This window comes from Salvelinus fontinalis, unplaced genomic scaffold (assembly GCF_029448725.1).
Source record: "Salvelinus fontinalis isolate EN_2023a unplaced genomic scaffold, ASM2944872v1 scaffold_0057, whole genome shotgun sequence".
NCBI lineage: Eukaryota > Metazoa > Chordata > Actinopteri > Salmoniformes > Salmonidae > Salvelinus > Salvelinus fontinalis.
Window position 1 is genome coordinate 518933 of NW_026600266.1, and position 27049 is coordinate 545981.

A 27049-nucleotide genomic window follows, 5' to 3' on the forward strand; every position below is an offset into this window, starting at 1 on the left:
TTAACACACCGTACTACTCTGTGTAACGTACAGTATATAACAGTTACCACACCGTACTACTCTGTGTAACCTACAGTATATAACAGTTACCACACCGTACTACTCTGTATAACCTACAGTATATAACAGTTACCACACCGTACTACTCTATGTAACCTACAGTATATAACAGTTACCACACCGTACTGTAACCTACAGTATATAACAGTTACCACACCGTACTACTCTGTATAACCTACAGTATATAACAGTTACCACACCGTACTACTCTGTGTAACCTACAGTATATAACAGTTACCACACCGTACTACTCTGTATAACCTACAGTATATAACAGTTACCACACCGTACTATAACCTACAGTATATAACAGTTACCACACCGTACTACTCTGTGTAACCTACAGTATATAACAGTTAACACACCTTACTGTAACCTACAGTATATAACAGTTAACACACCGTACTGTAACCTACAGTATATAACAGTTACCACACCATACTGTAACCTACAGTATATAACAGTTACCACACCGTACTGTAACCTACAGTATATAACAGTTACCACACCCAACTACTCTGTGTAACCTACAGTATATAACAGTTACCACACCGTACTGTAACCTACAGTATATAACAGTTACCACACCGTACTACTCTGTATAACCTACAGTATATAACAGTTACCACACCGTACTACTCTATGTAACCTACAGTATATAACAGTTACCACACCGTACTACTCTGTATAACCTACAGTATATAACAGTTACCACACCGTACTGTAACCTACAGTATATAACAGTTACCACACCCAACTACTCTGTGTAACCTACAGTATATAACAGTTACCACACCGTACTGTAACCTACAGTATATAACAGTTACCACACCGTACTACTCTGTATAACCTACAGTATATAACAGTTAACACACCGTACTACTCTGTGTAACCTACAGTATATAACAGTTAACACACCGTACTACTCTGTGTAACCTACAGTATATAACAGTTACCACACCGTACTACTCTGTGTAACCTACAGTATATAACAGTTACCACACCGTACTACTCTGTATAACCTACAGTATATAACAGTTACCACACCGTACTACTCTGTATAACCTACAGTATATAACAGTTACCACACCGTACTACTCTGTATAACCTACAGTATATAACAGTTACCACACCGTACTACTCTGTATAACCTACAGTATATAACAGTTAACACACCGTACTACTCTGTATAACCTACAGTATATAACAGTTACCACACCGTACTACTTTGTGTAACCTACAGTATATAACAGTTACCACACCGTACTACTCTGTATAACCTACAGTATATAACAGTTACCACACCGTACTACTCTGTGTAACCTACAGTATATAACAGTTACCACACCGTACTACTCTGTGTAACCTACAGTATATAACAGTTACCACACCGTACTGTAACCTACAGTATATAACAGTTACCACACCGTACTACTCTGTATAACCTACAGTATATAACAGTTACCACACCGTACTACTCTATGTAACCTACAGTATATAACAGTTACCACACCGTACTACTCTGTATAACCTACAGTATATAACAGTTAACACACCGTACTATAACCTACAGTATATAACAGTTACCACACCGTACTGTAACCTACAGTATATAACAGTTATCACACCGTACTACTCTGTATAACCTACAGTATATAACAGTTAACACACCGTACTATAACCTACAGTATATAACAGTTACCACACCGTACTACTCTATGTAACCTACAGTATATAACAGTTACCACACCGTACTACTCTGTAACCTACAGTATATAACAGTTAACACACCGTACTGTAACCTACAGTATATAACAGTTACCACACCGTACTGTAACCTACAGTATATAACAGTTACCACACCGTACTGCTCTATGTAACCTAGAGTATATAACAGTTACCACACCGTACTACTCTGTATAACCTACAGTATATAACAGTTAATACACCGTACTACTCTGTATAACCTACAGTATATAACAGTTACCACACCGTACTACTCTATGTAACCTACAGTATATAACAGTTAACACACCGTACTACTCTGTATAACCTACAGTATATAACAGTTACCACACCGTACTACTCTGTGTAACGTACAGTATATAACAGTTACCACACCGTACTACTCTGTATAACCTACAGTATATAACAGTTAACACACTGTACTACTCTGTATAACCTACAGTATATAACAGTTACCACACCGTACTACTCTATGTAACCTACAGTATATAACAGTTAACACACCGTACTACTCTGTATAACTTACAGTATATAACAGTTAACACACCGTACTGTAACCTACAGTATATAACAGTTACCACACCGTACTACTCTGTGTAACCTACAGTATATAACAGTTAACACAACGTACTACTCTGTATAACTTACAGTATATAACAGTTAACACACCGTACTGTAACCTACAGTATATAACAGTTACCACACCGTACTACTCTATGTAACCTACAGTATATAACAGTTAACACACCGTACTACTCTGTATAACCTACAGTATATAACAGTTACCACACCGTACTACTCTGTAACCTACAGTATATAACAGTTACCACACCGTACTGTAACCTACAGTATATAACAGTTACCACACCGTACTACTCTGTATAACCTACAGTATATAACAGTTACCACACCGTACTACTCTATGTAACCTACAGTATATAACAGTTAACACACCGTACTACTCTGTGTAACCTACAGTATATAACAGTTACCACACCGTACTACTCTATATAACCTACAGTATATAACAGTTACCACACCGTACTACTCTATGTAACCTACAGTATATAACAGTTACCACACCGTACTACTCTGTATAACCTACAGTATATAACAGTTACCACACCGTACTACTCTGTATATCCTACCGTATATAACAGTTAACACACTGTACTACTCTGTATAACCTACAGTATATAACAGTTACCACACCGTACTACTCTATGTAACCTACAGTATATAACAGTTAACACACCGTACTACTCTGTATAACCTACAGTATATAACAGTTACCACACCGTACTACTCTGTGTAACCTACAGTATATAACAGTTACCACACCGTACTGTAACCTACAGTATATAACAGTTACCACACCGTACTGTAACCTACAGTATATAACAGTTACCACACCGTACTACTCTGTGTAACCTACAGTATATAACAGTTACCACACCGTACTACTCTATGTAACCTACAGTATATAACAGTTACCACACCGTACTACTCTGTGTAACGTACAGTATATAACAGTTAACACACCGTACTACTCTGTGTAACCTACAGTATATAACAGTTACCACACCGTACTGTAACCTACAGTATATAACAGTTACCACACCGTACTACTCTGTGTAACCTACAGTATATAACAGTTACCACACCGTACTACTCTGTATAACCTACAGTATATAACAGTTACCACACCGTACTACTCTGTGTAACCTACAGTATTTAACAGTTACCACACCGTACTACTCTGTAACCTACAGTATATAACAGTTAACACACCGTACTACTCTATGTAACCTACAGTATATAACAGTTACCACACCGTACTACTCTGTGTAACCTACAGTATATAACAGTTACCACACCGTACTACTCTGTATAACCTACAGTATATAACAGTTACCACACCGTACTATAACCTACAGTATATAACAGTTAACACACCGTACTACTCTGTATAACCTACAGTATATAACAGTTACCACACCGTACTACTCTGTATAACCTACAGTATATAACAGTTACCACACCGTACTACTCTATGTAACGTACAGTATATAACAGTTAACACACCGTACTACTCTGTATAACCTACAGTATATAACAGTTAACACACCGTACTACTCTGTGTAACGTACAGTATATAACAGTTACCACACCGTACTACTCTATGTAACCTACAGTATATAACAGTTAACACACCGTACTACTCTGTATAACCTACAGTATATAACAGTTAACACACCGTACTACTCTGTGTAACGTACAGTATATAACAGTTACCACACCGTACTACTCTGTGTAACCTACAGTATATAACAGTTACCACACCGTACTACTCTGTATAACCTACAGTATATAACAGTTACCACACCGTACTACTCTATGTAACCTACAGTATATAACAGTTACCACACCGTACTGTAACCTACAGTATATAACAGTTACCACACCGTACTACTCTGTATAACCTACAGTATATAACAGTTACCACACCGTACGACTCTGTGTAACCTACAGTATATAACAGTTACCACACCGTACTACTCTGTATAACCTACAGTATATAACAGTTACCACACCGTACTATAACCTACAGTATATAACAGTTACCACACCGTACTACTCTGTGTAACCTACAGTATATAACAGTTAACACACCGTACTGTAACCTACAGTATATAACAGTTAACACACCGTACTGTAACCTACAGTATATAACAGTTACCACACCGTACTGTAACCTACAGTATATAACAGTTACCACACCGTACTGTAACCTACAGTATATAACAGTTACCACACCCAACTACTCTGTGTAACCTACAGTATATAACAGTTACCACACCGTACTGTAACCTACAGTATATAACAGTTACCACACCGTACTACTCTGTATAACCTACAGTATATAACAGTTACCACACCGTACTACTCTATGTAACCTACAGTATATAACAGTTACCACACCGTACTACTCTGTATAACCTACAGTATATAACAGTTACCACACCGTACTGTAACCTACAGTATATAACAGTTACCACACCCAACTACTCTGTGTAACCTACAGTATATAACAGTTACCACACCGTACTGTAACCTACAGTATATAACAGTTACCACACCGTACTACTCTGTATAACCTACAGTATATAACAGTTAACACACCGTACTACTCTGTGTAACCTACAGTATATAACAGTTAACACACCGTACTACTCTGTGTAACCTACAGTATATAACAGTTACCACACCGTACTACTCTGTGTAACCTACAGTATATAACAGTTACCACACCGTACTACTCTGTATAACCTACAGTATATAACAGTTACCACACCGTACTACTCTGTATAACCTACAGTATATAACAGTTACCACACCGTACTACTCTGTATAACCTACAGTATATAACAGTTACCACACCGTACTACTCTGTATAACCTACAGTATATAACAGTTAACACACCGTACTACTCTGTATAACCTACAGTATATAACAGTTACCACACCGTACTACTTTGTGTAACCTACAGTATATAACAGTTACCACACCGTACTACTCTGTATAACCTACAGTATATAACAGTTACCACACCGTACTACTCTGTGTAACCTACAGTATATAACAGTTACCACACCGTACTACTCTGTGTAACCTACAGTATATAACAGTTACCACACCGTACTGTAACCTACAGTATATAACAGTTACCACACCGTACTACTCTGTATAACCTACAGTATATAACAGTTACCACACCGTACTACTCTATGTAACCTACAGTATATAACAGTTACCACACCGTACTACTCTGTATAACCTACAGTATATAACAGTTAACACACCGTACTATAACCTACAGTATATAACAGTTACCACACCGTACTGTAACCTACAGTATATAACAGTTATCACACCGTACTACTCTGTATAACCTACAGTATATAACAGTTAACACACCGTACTATAACCTACAGTATATAACAGTTACCACACCGTACTACTCTATGTAACCTACAGTATATAACAGTTACCACACCGTACTACTCTGTAACCTACAGTATATAACAGTTAACACACCGTACTGTAACCTACAGTATATAACAGTTACCACACCGTACTGTAACCTACAGTATATAACAGTTACCACACCGTACTGCTCTATGTAACCTAGAGTATATAACAGTTACCACACCGTACTACTCTGTATAACCTACAGTATATAACAGTTAATACACCGTACTACTCTGTATAACCTACAGTATATAACAGTTACCACACCGTACTACTCTATGTAACCTACAGTATATAACAGTTAACACACCGTACTACTCTGTATAACCTACAGTATATAACAGTTACCACACCGTACTACTCTGTGTAACGTACAGTATATAACAGTTACCACACCGTACTACTCTGTATAACCTACAGTATATAACAGTTACCACACCGTACTACTCTATGTAACCTACAGTATATAACAGTTACCACACCGTACTGTAACCTACAGTATATAACAGTTACCACACCGTACTACTCTGTATAACCTACAGTATATAACAGTTACCACACCGTACTACTCTATGTAACCTACAGTATATAACAGTTACCACACCGTACTGTAACCTACAGTATATAACAGTTACCACACCGTACTACTCTGTGTAACCTACAGTATATAACAGTTACCACACCGTACTACTCTATGTAACCTACAGTATATAACAGTTACCACACCGTACTACTCTGTATAACCTACAGTATATAACAGTTACCACACCGTACTGTAATCTACAGTATATAACAGTTACCACACCGTACTACTCTATGTAACCTACAGTATATAACAGTTACCACACCGTACTACTCTGTATAACCTACAGTATATAACAGTTACCACACCGTACTACTCTGTAACCTACAGTATATAACAGTTACCACACCGTACTACTCTGTGTAACCTACAGTATGTAACAGTTACCACACCGTACTACTCTGTATAACCTACAGTATATAACAGTTAACACACCGTACTACTCTGTATAACCTACAGTATATAACAGTTACCACACCGTACTATAACCTACAGTATATAACAGTTACCACACCGTACTACTCTGTGTAACCTACAGTATATAACAGTTAACACACCGTACTGTAACCTACAGTATATAACAGTTAACACACCGTACTGTAACCTACAGTATATAACAGTTACCACACCGTACTGTAACCTACAGTATATAACAGTTACCACACTGTACTGTAACCTACAGTATATAACAGTTACCACACCCAACTACTCTGTGTAACCTACAGTATATAACAGTTACCACACCGTACTGTAACCTACAGTATATAACAGTTACCACACCGTACTACTCTGTATAACCTACAGTATATAACAGTTACCACACCGTACTACTCTATGTAACCTACAGTATATAACAGTTACCACACCGTACTACTCTGTATAACCTACAGTATATAACAGTTACCACACCGTACTGTAACCTACAGTATATAACAGTTACCACACCCAACTACTCTGTGTAACCTACAGTATATAACAGTTACCACACCGTACTGTAACCTACAGTATATATCAGTTACCACACCGTACTACTCTGTATAACCTACAGTATATAACAGTTACCACACCGTACTACTCTATGTAACCTACAGTATATAACAGTTACCACACCGTACTACTCTATGTAACCTACAGTATATAACAGTTACCACACCGTACTACTCTATGTAACCTACAGTATATAACAGTTACCACACCGTACTACTCTGTATAACCTACAGTATATAACAGTTACCACACCGTACTACTCTGTATAACCTACAGTATTTAACAGTTACCACACCGTACTACTCTGTGTAACCTACAGTATATAACAGTTACCACACCGTACTACTCTGTGTAACCTACAGTATATAACAGTTACCACACCGTACTACTCTATGTAACCTACAGTATATAACAGTTACCACACCGTACTACTCTGTATAACCTACAGTATATAACAGTTACCACACCGTACTGTAACCTACAGTATATAACAGTTACCACACCGTACTACTCTATGTAACCTACAGTATATAACAGTTACCACACCGTACTACTCTGTGTAACCTACAGTATATAACAGTTACCACACCGTACTACTCTGTATAACCTACAGTATATAACAGTTACCACACCGTACTATAACCTACAGTATATAACAGTTACCACACCGTACTACTCTGTGTAACCTACAGTATATAACAGTTAACACACCGTACTGTAACCTACAGTATATAACAGTTAACACACCGTACTGTAACCTACAGTATATAACAGTTACCACACCGTACTGTAACCCACAGTATATAACAGTTACCACACCGTACTGTAACCTACAGTATATAACAGTTACCACACCCAACTACTCTGTGTAACCTACAGTATATAACAGTTACCACACCGTACTGTAACCTACAGTATATAACAGTTACCACACCGTACTACTCTGTATAACCTACAGTATATAACAGTTACCACACCGTACTACTCTATGTAACCTACAGTATATAACAGTTACCACACCGTACTACTCTGTATAACCTACAGTATATAACAGTTACCACACCGTACTGTAACCTACAGTATATAACAGTTACCACACCCAACTACTCTGTGTAACCTACAGTATATAACAGTTACCACACCGTACTGTAACCTACAGTATATAACAGTTACCACACCGTACTACTCTGTATAACCTACAGTATATAACAGTTAACACACCGTACTACTCTGTGTAACCTACAGTATATAACAGTTAACACACCGTACTACTCTGTATAACCTACAGTATATAACAGTTACCACACCGTACTACTTTGTGTAACCTACAGTATATAACAGTTACCACACCGTACTACTCTGTATAACCTACAGTATATAACAGTTACCACACCGTACTACTCTGTGTAACCTACAGTATATAACAGTTACCACACCGTACTGTAACCTACAGTATATAACAGTTACCACACCGTACTACTCTGTATAACCTACAGTATATAACAGTTACCACACCGTACTACTCTATGTAACCTACAGTATATAACAGTTACCACACCGTACTACTCTGTATAACCTACAGTATATAACAGTTAACACACCGTACTATAACCTACAGTATATAACAGTTACCACACCGTACTGTAACCTACAGTATATAACAGTTACCACACCGTACTACTCTGTATAACCTACAGTATATAACAGTTAACACACCGTACTATAACCTACAGTATATAACAGTTACCACACCGTACTGTAACCTACAGTATATAACAGTTACCACACCGTACTACTCTGTATAACCTACAGTATATAACAGTTAACACACCGTACTACTCTGTATAACCTACAGTATATAACAGTTACCACACCGTACTACTCTGTAACCTACAGTATATAACAGTTACCACACCGTACTGCTCTATGTAACCTAGAGTATATAACAGTTACCACACCGTACTACTCTGTATAACCTACAGTATATAACAGTTAATACACCGTACTACTCTGTATAACCTACAGTATATAACAGTTACCACACCGTACTACTCTATGTAACCTACAGTATATAACAGTTAACACACCGTACTACTCTGTATAACCTACAGTATATAACAGTTACCACACCGTACTACTCTGTGTAACGTACAGTATATAACAGTTACCACACCGTACTACTCTGTATAACCTACAGTATATAACAGTTACCACACCGTACTACTCTATGTAACCTACAGTATATAACAGTTACCACACCGTACTGTAACCTACAGTATATAACAGTTACCACACCGTACTACTCTGTGTAACCTACAGTATATAACAGTTACCACACCGTACTGTAACCTACAGTATATAACAGTTACCACACCGTACTACTCTGTATAACCTACAGTATATAACAGTTACCACACCGTACTACTCTATGTAACCTACAGTATATAACAGTTACCACACCGTACTACTCTGTATAACCTACAGTATATAACAGTTAACACACCGTACTATAACCTACAGTATATAACAGTTACCACACCGTACTGTAACCTACAGTATATAACAGTTACCACACCGTACTACTCTGTATAACCTACAGTATATAACAGTTAACACACCGTACTACTCTGTAACCTACAGTATATAACAGTTACCACACCGTACTGCTCTATGTAACCTAGAGTATATAACAGTTACCACACCGTACTACTCTGTATAACCTACAGTATATAACAGTTAATACACCGTACTACTCTGTATAACCTACAGTATATAACAGTTACCACACCGTACTACTCTATGTAACCTACAGTATATAACAGTTAACACACCGTACTACTCTGTATAACCTACAGTATATAACAGTTACCACACCGTACTACTCTGTGTAACGTACAGTATATAACAGTTACCACACCGTACTACTCTGTATAACCTACAGTATATAACAGTTACCACACCGTACTACTCTATGTAACCTACAGTATATAACAGTTACCACACCGTACTGTAACCTACAGTATATAACAGTTACCACACCGTACTACTCTGTATAACCTACAGTATATAACAGTTACCACACCGTACTACTCTATGTAACCTACAGTATATAACAGTTACCACACCGTACTGTAACCTACAGTATATAACAGTTACCACACCGTACTACTCTGTATAACCTACAGTATATAACAGTTACCACACCGTACTACTCTATGTAACCTACAGTATATAACAGTTACCACACCGTACTACTCTGTATAACCTACAGTATATAACAGTTACCACACCGTACTGTAACCTACAGTATATAACAGTTACCACACCGTACTACTCTATGTAACCTACAGTATATAACAGTTACCACACCGTACTACTCTGTATAACCTACAGTATATAACAGTTACCACACCGTACTACTCTGTAACCTACAGTATATAACAGTTACCACACCGTACTACTCTGTGTAACCTACAGTATGTAACAGTTACCACACCGTACTACTCTGTATAACCTACAGTATATAACAGTTAACACACCGTACTACTCTGTATAACCTACAGTATATAACAGTTACCACACCGTACTATAACCTACAGTATATAACAGTTACCACACCGTACTACTCTGTGTAACCTACAGTATATAACAGTTAACACACCGTACTGTAACCTACAGTATATAACAGTTAACACACCGTACTGTAACCTACAGTATATAACAGTTACCACACCGTACTGTAACCTACAGTATATAACAGTTACCACACCGTACTGTAACCTACAGTATATAACAGTTACCACACCCAACTACTCTGTGTAACCTACAGTATATAACAGTTACCACACCGTACTGTAACCTACAGTATATAACAGTTACCACACCGTACTACTCTGTATAACCTACAGTATATAACAGTTACCACACCGTACTACTCTATGTAACCTACAGTATATAACAGTTACCACACCGTACTACTCTGTATAACCTACAGTATATAACAGTTACCACACCGTACTGTAACCTACAGTATATAACAGTTACCACACCCAACTACTCTGTGTAACCTACAGTATATAACAGTTACCACACCGTACTGTAACCTACAGTATATAACAGTTACCACACCGTACTACTCTGTATAACCTACAGTATATAACAGTTACCACACCGTACTACTCTATGTAACCTACAGTATATAACAGTTACCACACCGTACTACTCTATGTAACCTACAGTATATAACAGTTACCACACCGTACTACTCTATGTAACCTACAGTATATAACAGTTACCACACCGTACTACTCTGTATAACCTACAGTATATAACAGTTACCACACCGTACTACTCTGTATAACCTACAGTATTTAACAGTTACCACACCGTACTACTCTATGTAACCTACAGTATATAACAGTTACCACACCGTACTACTCTATGTAACCTACAGTATATAACAGTTACCACACCGCACTACTCTATGTAACCTACAGTATATAACAGTTACCACACCGTACTACTCTATGTAACCTACAGTATATAACAGTTACCACACCGCACTACTCTATGTAACCTACAGTATATAACAGTTACCACACCGTACTGTAACCTACAGTATATAACAGTTACCACACCGTACTACTCTGTATAACCTACAGTATATAACAGTTACCACACCGTACTGTAACCTACAGTATATAACAGTTACCACACCGTACTGTAACCTACAGTATATAACAGTTACCACACCGTACTACTCTGTATAACCTACAGTATTTAACAGTTACCACACCGTACTACTCTGTGTAACCTACAGTATATAACAGTTACCACACCGTACTACTCTGTGTAACCTACAGTATATAACAGTTACCACACCGTACTACTCTATGTAACCTACAGTATATAACAGTTAACACACCGTACTACTCTGTATAACCTACAGTATATAACAGTTACCACACCGTACTACTCTGTATAACCTACAGTATATAACAGTTAACACACCGTACTACTCTGTGTAACCTACAGTATATAACAGTTAACACACCGTACTACTCTATGTAACCTAGAGTATATAACAGTTACCACACCGTACTACTCTGTAACCTACAGTATATAACAGTTACCACACCGTACTACTCTATGTAACCTACAGTATATAACAGTTAACACACCGTACTACTCTATATAACCTACAGTATATAACAGTTAACACACCGTACTACTCTATGTAACCTACAGTATATAACAGTTACCACACCGTACTGTAACCTACAGTATATAACAGTTACCACACCGTACTACTCTATGTAACCTACAGTATATAACAGTTACCACACCGTACTACTCTGTGTAACCTACAGTATATAACAGTTACCACACCGTACTACTCTATGTAACCTACAGTATATAACAGTTAACACACCGTACTACTCTGTATAACCTACAGTATATAACAGTTAACACACCGTACTACTCTATGTAACCTACAGTATATAACAGTTAACACACCGTACTACTCTGTATAACCTACAGTATATAACAGTTAACACACCGTACTACTCTGTATAACCTACAGTATATAACAGTTACCACACCGTACTACTCTATATAACCTACAGTATATAACAGTTAACACACCGTACTACTCTGTATAACCTACAGTATATAACAGTTAACACACCGTACTACTCTGTATAACCTACAGTATATAACAGTTACCACACCGTACTACTCTGTATAACCTACAGTATATAACAGTTACCACACCGTACTACTCTATGTAACCTACAGTATATAACTGTCACGATCGTGTGGTGGATTGACGGACCAAAATGCAGCTCTTGGAAAATAAGCCATCTTCTTTATTAAACAACACAAAGATGAACACGACACAAAACTCTATACAAACTAACAAAATAACAAAACGACCGTGAAGCTACAAACGTTGTGCATAGACAGACAGGCTACTAACGTTCTGACATAGACAATTACCCACACCCAATGAGAGTCTATGGCTACCCTAAATAAGGCTCCCAATCAGAGACAACCGAAATCAGCTGTCTCTAATTGGGAACTCATTCAGGTAACCATAGACTCTCCTAGAATACTAACCACCATAGACAATGCTAAACATCTACACTCAACACAAAACCATACACTACACCCATTAACCCCTTTACCAAATAAACACCCAAAACAACAAAACATAAACATTCCCCATGTCACACCCTGACCTAACTAAAATAATAAAGAAAACAAAGAATAATAAGGCCAGGGCGTGACATAACCCCCCCCTTGAGGCGCGAACTCCGGGCGCACCATACACGGTCTAGGGGAGGGTCTGGGTGGGCTCCCCTCCACGGTGGCGGCTCCGGCTCTGGTCGTAGTCCCCTCGTCACCACAGTACCTAACCACCTCCTAGGCTTTCTCCAAACGACCCCCCTCCACATTAACCCCATTGCATTAAGGGGCAGTTCCGGACTAAAGGACAGTACCAGGGTAAGGGACAGTACCAGGATAAGGGGCAGTACCAGGATAAGGGGCAGTACCAGGGTAAGGGGCAGCACCAGGGTAAGGGGCAGCACCAGGGTAAGGGGCAGCACCAGGGTAAGGGGCAGCTCCGGACTGAGGGACTGCAGCTCCGGACTGAGGGACTGCAGCTCCGGACTGAGGGACTGCAGCTCCGGACTGAGGGACTGCAGCTCCGGACTGAGGGACGGCCCATGGCTGGCTGACAGATCTGGCTGCTCATGGCTGGCTAACGGATCTGGCTGCTCATGGCTGGCTGACGGATCTGGCTGCTCATGGCTGGCTGACGGATCTGGCTGCTCATGGCTGGCTGACGGATCTGGCTGCTCATGGCTAGCTGACGGATCTGGCTGCTCATGGCTAGCTGACGGATCTGGCTGCTCATGGCTAGCTGACGGATCTGGCTGCTCATGGCTAGCTGACGGATCTGGCTGCTCATGGCTAGCTGACGGATCTGGCTGCTCATGGCTAGCTGACGGATCTGGCTGCTCATGGCTAGCTGACGGATCTGGCTGCTCATGGCTAGCTGACGGATCTGGCTGCTCATGGCTAGCTGACGGATCTGGCTGCTCATGGCTAGCTGACGGATCTGGCTGCTCATGGCTAGCTGACTGATCTGGCAGATCCTGTCTGGTTGGCGGCTCTGGCAGATCCTGTCTGGTTGGCGGCTCTGGCAGATCCTGTCTGGTTGGCGGCTCTGGCAGATCCTGTCTGACGGACGGCTCTAGCGGCTCCTGTCTGGCTGGCGGCTCTAGCGGCTCCTGTCTGGCGGACGGCTCAGTGGGCTCATGGCAGACGGGCGGCTTTGCAGGATCATGGCAGACGGGCGGCTTTGCAGGCTCATTGCAGACGGATGGCTCAGATGGCGCTGGGGAGACGGATGGCTCAGATGGCGCTGGGGAGACGGATGGCTCAGATGGCGCTGGGGAGACGGATGGCTCAGATGGCGCTTGGCAGACGGGCAGTTCAGTCATTGCAGTGCAGACGGCAGACTCCTGCCGGCTGAGGCGCACTGTAGGCCTGGTGCGTGGTGCCGGGACTGGTGGCACCGGGCTGGGGACACGCATCTCAGGGCTAGTGCGGGGAGCAGCAACAGGACGCACAGGACTCTGGGGACACACAGGAGGCTTGGTGCGTGGTTTAGACACTGGTGGTAAAGGGCTGGAGACACGCACCATATAGCTAGTGCGTGGAGGAGGCACTGGTGGTACTGGATTGGGGCGGGGAGGTGGCGCCGGAAATACCGGACCGTGCAGGCGTACTGGCTCCCTTGAACGCCGAGCCTGCCCAACCTTACCTGGTTCTATGCTCCCCGTCGCCTGACCAGTGCGGGGAGGTGGAATAACCCGCACCGGCCTATGTAGGCGAACCGGGGACACCATGCGTAAGGCTGGTGCCATGTACGCCGGCCCGAGGAGACGCACTGGTGACCAGATGCGTTGGGCCGGCTTCATGACATATGGCTCAACGCTCAGTCTAGCCCGGCCGATACGTGGAGCTGAAATGTACCGAACCGGGCTCTGCACGCGTACAGGAGACACCGTGCGCTCTACTGCGTAACACGGTGTCTGCCCGTACTCCCGCTCTCCACGGTAAGTACAGGGAGTAGGCGCAGGTTTCCTACCTGACTTCGCCACACTCCCTTTAAGGCCCCCCCCAAGAAATTTTTGGGTTGTACTCACGGGTCTCCAGCCTTGTCTCCGTGCTGCCTCCTCATATCGCCTCCTCTCGGCTTTCGCTGCCTCCAGCTCTTCACGAGGGAGGCGATATTCTCCAGGTTGATCCCAATGTCCATCTCTTTCCAGTTCGTCCTCCCAACTCCAGAGATCCTGTGTAGGTAGGTCCTGTTGCCGCCTTCCATGCCGCTTGGTCCTATGGTGGGTAATTCTGTCACGATCGTGTGGTGGATTGACGGACCAAAATGCAGCTCTTGGAAAATAAGCCATCTTCTTTATTAAACAACACAAAGATGAACACGACACAAAACTCTATACAAACTAACAAAATAACAAAACGACCGTGAAGCTACAAACGTTGTGCATAGACAGACAGGCTACTAACGTTCTGACATAGACAATTACCCACACCCAATGAGAGTCTATGGCTACCCTAAATAAGGCTCCCAATCAGAGACAACCGAAATCAGCTGTCTCTAATTGGGAACTCATTCAGGTAACCATAGACTCTCCTAGAATACTAACCACCATAGACAATGCTAAACATCTACACTCAACACAAAACCATACACTACACCCATTAACCCCTTTACCAAATAAACACCCAAAACAACAAAACATAAACATTCCCCATGTCACACCCTGACCTAACTAAAATAATAAAGAAAACAAAGAATAATAAGGCCAGGGCGTGACAATAACAGTTACCACACCGTACTACTCTGTATAACCTACAGTATATAACAGTTAACACACCGTACTACTTTGTATAACCTACAGTATATAACAGTTAACACACCGTACTACTCTATGTAACCTACAGTATATAACAGTTACCACACCGTACTACTCTGTGTAACCTACAGTATATAACAGTTACCACACCGTATTGTAACCTACAGTATATAACAGTTACCACACCGTACTACTCTGTATAACCTACAGTATTTAACAGTTAACACACCGTACTACTCTGTGTAACCTACAGTATATAACAGTTACCACACCGTACTGTAACCTACAGTATATAACAGTTAACACACCGTACTACTCTGTATAACCTACAGTATATAACAGTTACCACACCGTACTACTCTATGTAACCTACAGTATATAACAGTTAACACACCGTACTACTCTGTATAACCTACAGTATATAACAGTTACCACACCGTACTACTCTATGTAACCTACAGTATATAACAGTTACCACACCGTACTACTCTGTATAACCTACAGTATATAACAGTTACCACACCGTACTACTCTATGTAACCTACAGTATATAACAGTTACCACACCGTACTACTCTATGTAACCTACAGTATATAACAGTTAACACACCGTACTACTCTATGTAACCTACAGTATATAACAGTTACCACACCGTACTACTCTATGTAACCTACAGTATATAACAGTTAACACACCGTACTACTCTATGTAACCTACAGTATATAACAGTTACCACACCGTACTACTCTATGTAACCTACAGTATATAACAGTTAACACACCGTACTACTCTATGTAACCTACAGTATATAACAGTTACCACACCGTACTACTCTATGTAACCTACAGTATATAACAGTTACCACACCGTACTACTCTGTGTAACCTACAGTATATAACAGTTAACACACCGTACTACTCTGTATAACCTACAGTATATAACAGTTACCACACCGTACTACTCTGTATAACCTACAGTATATAACAGTTACCACACCGTACTACTCTATGTAACCTACAGTATATAACAGTTACCACACCGTACTACTCTATGTAACCTACAGTATATAACAGTTACCACACCGTACTGTAACCTACAGTATATAACAGTTACCACACCGTACTACTCTGTATAACCTACAGTATATAACAGTTACCACACCGTACTACTCTATGTAACCTACAGTATATAACAGTTACCACACCGTACTGTAACCTACAGTATATAACAGTTACCACACCGTACTACTCTGTATAACCTACAGTATATAACAGTTAACACACCGTACTACTCTATGTAACCTACAGTATATAACAGTTAACACACCGTACTACTCTATATAACCTACAGTATATAACAGTTACCACACCGTACTACTCTGTGTAACCTACAGTATATAACAGTTACCACACCGTACTACTCTATGTAACCTACAGTATATAACAGTTACCACACCGTACTACTCTGTATAACCTACAGTATATAACAGTTACCACACCGTACTACTCTGTGTAACCTACAGTATATAGCAGTTAACACACCGTACTACTCTATGTAACCTACAGTATATAACAGTTACCACACCGTACTACTCTATGTAACCTACAGTATATAACAGTTACCACACCGTACTACTCTGTGTAACCTACAGTATATAACAGTTACCACACCGTACTACTCTATAACCTACAGTATATAGCAGTTAACACACCGTACTACTCTATGTAACCTACAGTATATAACAGTTACCACACCGTACTACTCTATGTAACCTACAGTATATAACAGTTACCACACCGTACTACTCTGTGTAACCTACAGTATATAACAGTTACCACACCGTACTACTCTGTAACCTACAGTATATAACAGTTACCACACCGTACTACTCAATGTAACCTACAGTATATAACAGTTACCACACCGTACTACTCTGTGTAACCTACAGTATATAACAGTTACCACACCGTACTACTCTATGTAACCTACAGTATATAACAATTACCACACCGTACTGTAACCTACAGTATATAACAGTTACCACACCGTACTACTCTATGTAACCTACAGTATATAACAGTTAACACACCGTACTACTCTGTATAACCTACAGTATATAACAGTTACCACACCGTACTACTCTATGTAACCTACAGTATATAACAGTTAACACACCGTACTACTCTGTATAACCTACAGTATATAACAGTTACCACACCGTACTGTAACCTACAGTATTTAACAGTTAACACACCGTACTACTCTATGTAACCTACAGTATATAACAGTTACCACACCGTACTACTCTGTGTAACCTACAGTAGTTTGACAGGTGCGTTGTGGGAGGTGTAGTCATTGGTGTAGAGTGAGTTCAGTAGAGGTGAGACCACGCTTCGTTGCGGCGCTCCAGGTGCTGAGGAATAAAGAGTGTGAAAGGTGTTTTCCAAGCTTCACGTGTTGCGTCCTGTTGGCCAGGAAGTCAGGGATCCACTGGCAGATGCAGCTGGACACGTTCAGCTGGGAGAGTCTATCTTGTAGCAGTTCTGTTGTGATGGTATTGAACGCAAAGCTAAAGTCCACAAACAATATCCTCGCATATGTCTCTGGGTTTTCCAGGTGTTTGAGGATGTAGTGTAGGCCCATGTTCACAGCGTGGAACACAGACCTGTTAGCTCTGTATGTGGACTGTAGTGGGTCGAGGTGATGGTTTAGAGATGGGACAGTACCTGTTAGCTCTGTATGTGGACTGTAGTGGGTCGAGGTGATGGTTTAGTGATGGGACAGTACCTGTTAGCTCTGTAGGTGGACTGTAGTGGGTCGAGGTGATGGATTAGAGATGGGACAGTACCTGTTAGCTCTGTATGTGGACTGTAGTGGGTCGAGGTGATGGATTAGAGATGGGACAGTACCTGTTAGCTCTGTATGTGGACTGTAGTGGGTCGAGGTGATGGTTTAGAGATGGGACAGTACCTGTTAGCTCTGTAGGTGAACTGTAGTGGGTCGAGGTGATGGGACAGTGATGGGACAGTACCCGTTATCTCTGTATGTGGACTGCAGTGGGTTGAGGTGATGGTTTAGTGATGGGACAGTACCTGTTAGCTCTGTATGTGGACTGTAGTGGGTCGAGGTGATGGTTTATAGATGGGACAGTACCTGTTAGCTCTGTAGGTGAACTGTAGTGGGTCGAGGTGATGGTTTAGAGATGGGACAGTACCTGTTAGCTCTGTATGTGGACTGTAGTGGGTCGAGGTGATGGTTTATAGATGGGACAGTACCTGTTAGCTCTGTATGTGGACTGTAGTGGGTCGAGGTGATGGTTTAGAGATGGGACAGTACCTGTTAGCTCTGTATGTGGACTGTAGTGGGTCGAGGTGATGGTTTAGAGAGGGGACAGTACCTGTTAGCTCTGTAGGTGAACTGCAGTGGGTCGAGGTGATGATTTAGAGATGGGACAGTACCTGTTAGCTCTGTATGTGGACTGTAGTGGGTCGAGGTTATGGTTTAGTGATGGGACAGTACCTGTTAGCTCTGTATGTGGACTGTAGCGGGTCGAGGTGATGGTTTAGAGATGGGACAGTACCTGTTAGCTCTGTATGTGGACTGTAGTGGGTCGAGGTGATGGTTTAGAGATGGGACAGTACCTGTTAGCTCTGTAGGTGATTTGGTGGTTGAATTAGTCAGTGAAAACAGGGGAGAGCTGTTCAGCCCAGTCTAGAGAAACAGAGTGAGTTCCTAGTCTGGAGAAACAGAGTGAGTTCCCAGTCTGGAGAAACAGAGTGAGTTCCCAGTCTAGAGAAACAGAGTGAGTTCCCAGTCTGGAGAAACAGAGTGGGTTCCTAGTCTGGAGAGACCTTGTCCGGGCCGGCAGCCTTCCTGCTGATCTGTTTCCTAAAGAGTCTGTTGACCTCCTGCTCCGTGATGACCAGGGGTGGGGGAAGGGGGGGTAGACTGGGACAGGCTTGTTGGCACTGTGAAGAGCCCTAAGCTCACCAGTGAACAATGGCTTGTTGTTGCTGTGTGATAGAAAAGTCTTTGATGGTATGCAGTTCTCCTCACACCCACTGATGTAGGTTGTGACCCTGTCTGTGTTGTCGTATATGTTGGCTTTGTCGTCCTTCAATATGTTCCAATCCCTGGTGTCTTGCCACTCCTTTAACTCCCTAATGGCCTTGTCAGTCCTTTTCCACACCGTTTGTTTGACAGGCTTGGTGGTTTGTAGATTCTGTCTGTATGGGGGGTGAGGTATAGGATCACATGGTCTGAGTTCCCCAGGGGAGCGTGGGGGGCAGCGTGGTCTGAGTTCCCCAAGGGAGCGTGGGGGACAGCCTGGTCTGAGTTCCCCAAGGGAGCGTGGGGGACAGCGTGGTCTGAGTTCCCCAAGGGAACGTGGGGGACAGCCTGGTCTGAGTTCCCCAAGGGAGCGTGGGGGACAGCCTGGTCTGAGTTCCCCAAGGGAGCGTGGGGGGCAGCGTGGTCTGAGTTCCCCAAGGGAGCGTGGGGGACAGCCTGGTCTGAGTTCCCCAAGGGAGCGTGGGGGACAGCGTGGTCTGAGTTCCCCAAGGGAACGTGGGGGACAGCCTGGTCTGAGTTCCCCAAGGGAGCGTGGGGGACAGCCTGGTCTGAGTTCCCCAAGGGAGCGTGGGGGACAGCCTGGTCTGAGTTCTCCAAGGGAGCGTGGGGGACAGCCTGGTCTGAGTTCCCCAAGGGAGCGTACTCTCCATATGGGCAGTAACCAGAACAGTCAACACTATAGTATTCTCCATATGGAGAGTAACCAGAACAGTCAACACTATAGTATTCTTCATATGGACAGTAACCAGAACAGTCAACACTGTAGTATTCTTCATATGGACAGTAACCAGAAAAGTCAACACTATAGTACTCTCCATATGGACTGTAACCATAACAATCAACACTATAGTACTCTACATATGGACAGTAACCATAACAGTCAACACTATAGTACTCTCCATATGGACTGTAACCAGAACAGTCAACACTATAGTACTCTACATATGGACAGTAACCATAACAGTCAACACTATAGTACTCTACATATGGACAGTAACCATAACAGTCAACACTATAGTACTCTACATATGGACAGTAACCATAACAGTCAACACTATAGTACTCTCCATATGGACAGTAACCATAACAGTCAACACTATAGTACTCTCCATATGGACAGTAACCATAACAGTCAACACTATAGTACTCTCCATATGGACAGTAACCATAACAGTCAACACTATAGTACTCTCCATCTGGACAGTAACCAGAACAGTCAACACTATAGTACTCTACATCTGGACTGTAACCATAACAGTCAACACTATAGTACTCTACATATGGACAGTAACTAGAACAGTCAACACTATAGTACTCTCCATATGGACTGTAACCAGAACAGTCAACACTATATTACTCTACATATGGACAGTAACCAGAACAGTCAACACACTCCTCTGTATGAGCTATTTAGCGCCGACATAGTTTTGGAGGCCATAGTAGAGAGTCAAAGCATAGGTAAGGCTAAAATATATGCTGAGATGTTATATCTTATAACTCATATAACTATCCTCCTTTCCTATAACTCCTATGACTATTCCCCTATAACTCCTATGACTATCCTCCTATCCTATAACTCCTATGACTATCCTCCTATCCTATAACTATCTTATAACTCCTATGACTATCCTCCTATCCTATAACTCCTATAACTATCCTCCTATCCTATAACTCCTATGACTATCCTCCTATCCTATAATCCTATGACTATCCTCCTATCCTATAACTCCTATAACTATCCTCCTATCCTATAACTCCTATAACTATCCTCCTATCCTATAACTCCTATGACTATCCTCCTATCCTATAATCCTATGACTATCCTCCTATCCTATAACTCCTATGACTATCCTCCTATCCTATAATCCTATGACTATCCTCCTATCCTATAACTCCTATAACTATCCTCCTATCCTATAATCCTATGACTATCCTCCTATCCTATAACTCCTATAACTATCCTCCTATCCTATAATCCTATGACTATCCTCCTATCCTATAACTATCCTCCTATCCTATAACTCCTATAACTATTATCCTATCCTATAACTATCCTCCTATCCTATAACTCCTATGACTATCCTCCTATCTTATAACTCCTATAACTATAAGGCCCAGCAACAGACTAGCGTCCTGTCCAGGGGTCAAGCTGTCTCTCACTACATAAACAGAAGATTGTCTCCTGCTCTATAGGCCTCTCTGGCTGCTCCAAGGCTTACTTATTTAATGATTAGGGCCTACGTGTTGTTTCTCTGTGGACAGTCTGCCATCATGGAGGTGTTTAATGATTAGGACCTACGTGTTGTTTCTCTGTGGACAGTCTGCCATCATGGAGGTGTTTAATGATTAGGACCTACGTGTTGTTTCTCTGTGGACAGTCTGCCATCATGGAGGTGTTTAATGATTAGAACCTACGTGTTGTTTCTCTGTGGACAGTCTGCCATCATGGAGGTGTTTAATGATTAGAACCTACGTGTTGTTTCTCTGTGGACAGTCTGCCATCATGGAGGTGTTTAATGATTAGGACCTACGTGTTGTTTCTCTGTGGACAGTCTGCCATCATGGAGGTGTTTAATGATTAGGACCTACGTGTTGTTTCTCTGTGGACAGTCTGCCATCATGGAGGTGTTTAACGATTAGGACCTACGTGTTGTTTCTCTGTGGACAGTCTGCCATCATGGAGGTGTTTAATGATTAGGACCTACGTGTTGTTTCTCTGTGGACAGTCTGCCATCATGGAGGTGTTTAACGATTAGGACCTACGTGTTGTTTCTCTGTGGACAGTCTGCCATCATGGATCTGGTGGAGGTGTTTAATGATTAGGACCTACGTGTTGTTTCTCTGTGGACAGTCTGCCATCATGGAGGTGTTTAATGATTAGGACCTACGTGTTGTTTCTCTGTGGACAGTCTGCCATCATGGAGGTGTTTAATGATTAGGACCTACGTGTTGTTTCTCTGTGGACAGTCTGCCATCATGGAGGTGTTTAACGATTAGGACCTACGTGTTGTTTCTCTGTGGACAGTCTGCCATCATGGAGGTGTTTAATGATTAGAACCTACGTGTTGTTTCTCTGTGGACAGTCTGCCATGATGGAGGTGTTTAACGATTAGGACCTACGTGTTGTTTCTCTGTGGACAGTCTGCCATGATGGAGGTGTTTAACGATTAGGACCTACGTGTTGGTTCTCTGTGGACAGTCTGCCATCATGGAGGTGTTTAATGATTAGGACCTACGTGTTGTTTCTCCGTGGACAGTCTGCCATCATGGAGGTGTTTAATGATTAGGACCTACGTGTTGTTTCTCTGTGGACAGTCTGCCATCATGGAGGTGTTTAATGATTAGGACCTACGTGTTGTTTCTCTGTGGACAGTCTGCCATCATGGAGGTGTTTAATGATTAGAACCTACGTGTTGTTTCTCTGTGGACAGTCTGCCATCATGGAGGTGTTTAATGATTAGGACCTACGTGTTGTTTCTCTGTGGACAGTCTGCCATCATGGAGGTGTTTAATGATTAGGACCTACGTGTTGTTTCTCTGTGGACAGTCTGCCATCATGGAGGTGTTTAATGATTAGGACCTACGTGTTGTTTCTCTGTGGACAGTCTGCCATCATGGAGGTGTTTAATGATTAGAACCTACGTGTTGTTTCTCTGTGGACAGTCTGCCATCATGGAGGTGTTTAATGATTAGGACCTACGTGTTGTTTCTCCGTGGACAGTCTGCCATCATGGAGGTGTTTAATGATTAGGATTTACGTGTTGTTTCTCTGTGGACAGTCTGCCATGATGGATCTGGTGGAGGTGTTTGCTGTGTCGTCTGAGGTGCCTCCTACTGCTAGTGCCAACTCTTGGATCCTGCCAGGGGGGAACGTCCGCACCCCTCTCCACCACCCCCTCCCCCAGGCCCAGGCTGCTGCTGGGCCTGGTCACCTGCCTGGGGATGGGGCAGCCTCCGACCCCTGGGACTCACTGGGTAAGAGCTGCTCCAAGCCTCTAAAGAGCTCGAACTCTAACAGCCGGTCCCAATTCACTCCCTAACCCTTCCCCTTGGCCCTACCCCTTCCTCCGATGACTGCAGATCTGAAGGGTCTGGATCATAGACATATATTGACATATATGGGGCCAGGGGGGAGGGATGGGGCCAGGGGGGAGGGATGGGGCCAGGGGGAGGGATGGCACCATGGGGAAGGGATGGGGCCAGGGGGGAGGAATGGGGCCAGGGGGGAGGGATGGGGCCAGGGGGGAGGGATGGGGCCAGGGGGGAGGGATGGCGTCATGGGGAAGGGATAGGGCCAGGGGGAAGGGATGGGGCCAGGGGGAGGGATGGGGCCAGGGGGGGAGGGATGGCATCATGGGGAAGGGATGGGGCCAGGGGGGAGGGATGGGGCCAGGGGGGAGGGATGGGGCCAGGGGGGAGGGATGGCATCATGGGGAAGGGATAGGGCCAGGGGGAAGGGATGGGGCCAGGGGGGAGGGATGGGGCCAGGGGGGAGGGATGGCATCATGGGGAAGGGATGGGGCCAGGGGGGAGGGATGGGGCCAGGGGGAAGGGATGGGGCCAGGGGGAAGGGATGGGGCCAGGGGGGAGGGATGGGGCCAGGGGGGAGGGATGGGGCCAGGGGGGAGGGATGGGGCCAGGGGGAAGGGATGGGGCCAGGGGGAAGGGATGGCACCATGGGGAAGGGATAGGGCCAGGGGGAAGGAAGGGATGGGGCCAGGGGGAAGGAAGGGATAGGGCCAGGGGGAAGGAAGGGATGGGGCCAGGGGGAAGGGATAGGGCCAGGGGGAAGGAAGGGATAGGGCCAGGGGGAAGGAAGGGATAGGGCCAGGGGGAAGGAAGGGATAGGGCCAGGGGGAAGGAAGGGATAGGGCCAGGGGGAAGGAAGGGATAGGGCCAGGGGGAAGGGATAGGGCCAGGGGGAAGGAAGGGATGGGGCCAGGGGGAAGGAAGGGATGGGGCCAGGGGGAAGGGATAGGGCCAGGGGGAAGGAAGGGATGGGGCCAGGGGGAAGGAAGGGATAGGGCCAGGGGGAAGGAAGGGATGGGGCCAGGGGGAAGGAAGGGATGGGGCCAGGGGGAAGGAAGGGATAGGGCCAGGGGGAAGGGATAGGGCCAGAGGGAAGGGATAGGGCCAGGGGGAAGGAAGGGATGGGGCCAGGGGGAAGGGATAGGGCCAGGGGGAAGGAAGGGATAGGGCCAGGGGGAAGGAAGGGATGGGGCCAGGGGGAAGGAAGGGATGGGGCCAGGGGGAAGGAAGGGATGGGGCCAGGGGGAAGGAAGGGATGGGGCCAGGGGGAAGGAAGGGATGGGGCCAGGGGGAAGGAAGGGATAGGGGAAGGGATAGGGCCAGGGGGAAGGGATAGGGCCAGGGGGAAGGAAGGGATAGGGCCGGGGGGGGGGGGGGGGATAGAGTCAAGGGGGGAAGGGATAGGGCCAGGGAGGGAAGGGATAGGGCCAGGGGGGAAGGGACGGCGCCAGGGGGAAGGGAGGGATGTTAATGCAGCTCTATGTAGCTATAATGTTAATAAAGCTATGTGCAGCTATACTGTTAATAAAGCTCTATGTAGCTATAATGTTAATAAAGCTCTATGTAGCTATAATGTTAATAAAGCTCTATGTAGCTATAATGTTAATAAAGCGCTATGTAGCTATAATGTTAATAAAGCTATATGTAGCTATAATGTTAATAAAGCTATATGTAGCTATAATGTTAATAAAGCTATATGTAGCTATAATGTTAATAAAGCTCTATGTAGCTATAATCTAGTGTTTATGATCTGCTTATAGACTTAATAATAATAATAATAATAATAAATCCTTACCCTGTCCTGTTACTGCAGTGGAGGCTCGCTCCAACCCCGCTGTGATAGAGTCTCCCTGGATGATTCCTCCCACCTACGGTAGCCCCGCCCCTCCTTGGGAGCGTAGCCTGTCCCCTCCGGACCCCTGGGAGACCCCGGGGGTAGTAGACCCATTCTCTATCCCAGATGCTCTTCGAACTGGCAGCCCTACAGGTGACTGGTTATCTCTGGCTCCCTATGGCTACACATGCACACACACAGAGACACCGACAGACAGACAGACAGACAGACAGACAGACAGACAGACAGACACACACAGAGACACAGACAGACAGACACACACAGAGACACAGACAGACAGACAGACAGACAGACAGACAGACAGACAGACAGACAGACACACACACACAGACACACACACACAGAGACACAGACACACACAGAGACACAGACAGACAGACAGACAGACACACACACCTGCTACCTTTCATTTAACATATGTCTATGTATCATGTAACAACATGTAACATATGTATGTACGGGCAGAAGCATACAGTACCTTTGGAAAGTATTCAGACCCCTTGACTTTTTCCACATTTTGTTAGGTTACAGCCTTATTTTAAAATTGATTTAAAAAATAATAAAAACATCTCATCAATCTACACACACTACCCCATAAAGACAAAACAAAAAACGTTTTTTATTTTTTATTTTTATTTTTTTAGAAATATCACATTTACATACCAGTCAAAAGTTTGCAAATAGTCCAGGTAGGCATTTGATTAGCTGTTCAGGAGTCTTATGGACCTAGACTTGGC

The 27049-nt window shown here is 43.3% G+C and overlaps 1 protein-coding gene across 2 annotated transcripts in view; it reads left to right on the forward strand.

Moving 5' to 3' along the window:
• The window catches only part of LOC129842632 (epsin-3-like), a 73460-nt gene that overhangs the window by 39763 nt on the left and 6648 nt on the right, over window positions 1-27049 (forward strand). For both annotated transcript variants that reach the window (XM_055911255.1, XM_055911254.1), the window contains 2 exons: window positions 24208-24403; window positions 26271-26444. In XM_055911255.1, coding sequence (XP_055767230.1) covers window positions 24208-24403; window positions 26271-26444 — 370 coding nt within the window. The remainder of the gene's footprint in view (window positions 1-24207; window positions 24404-26270; window positions 26445-27049) is intronic.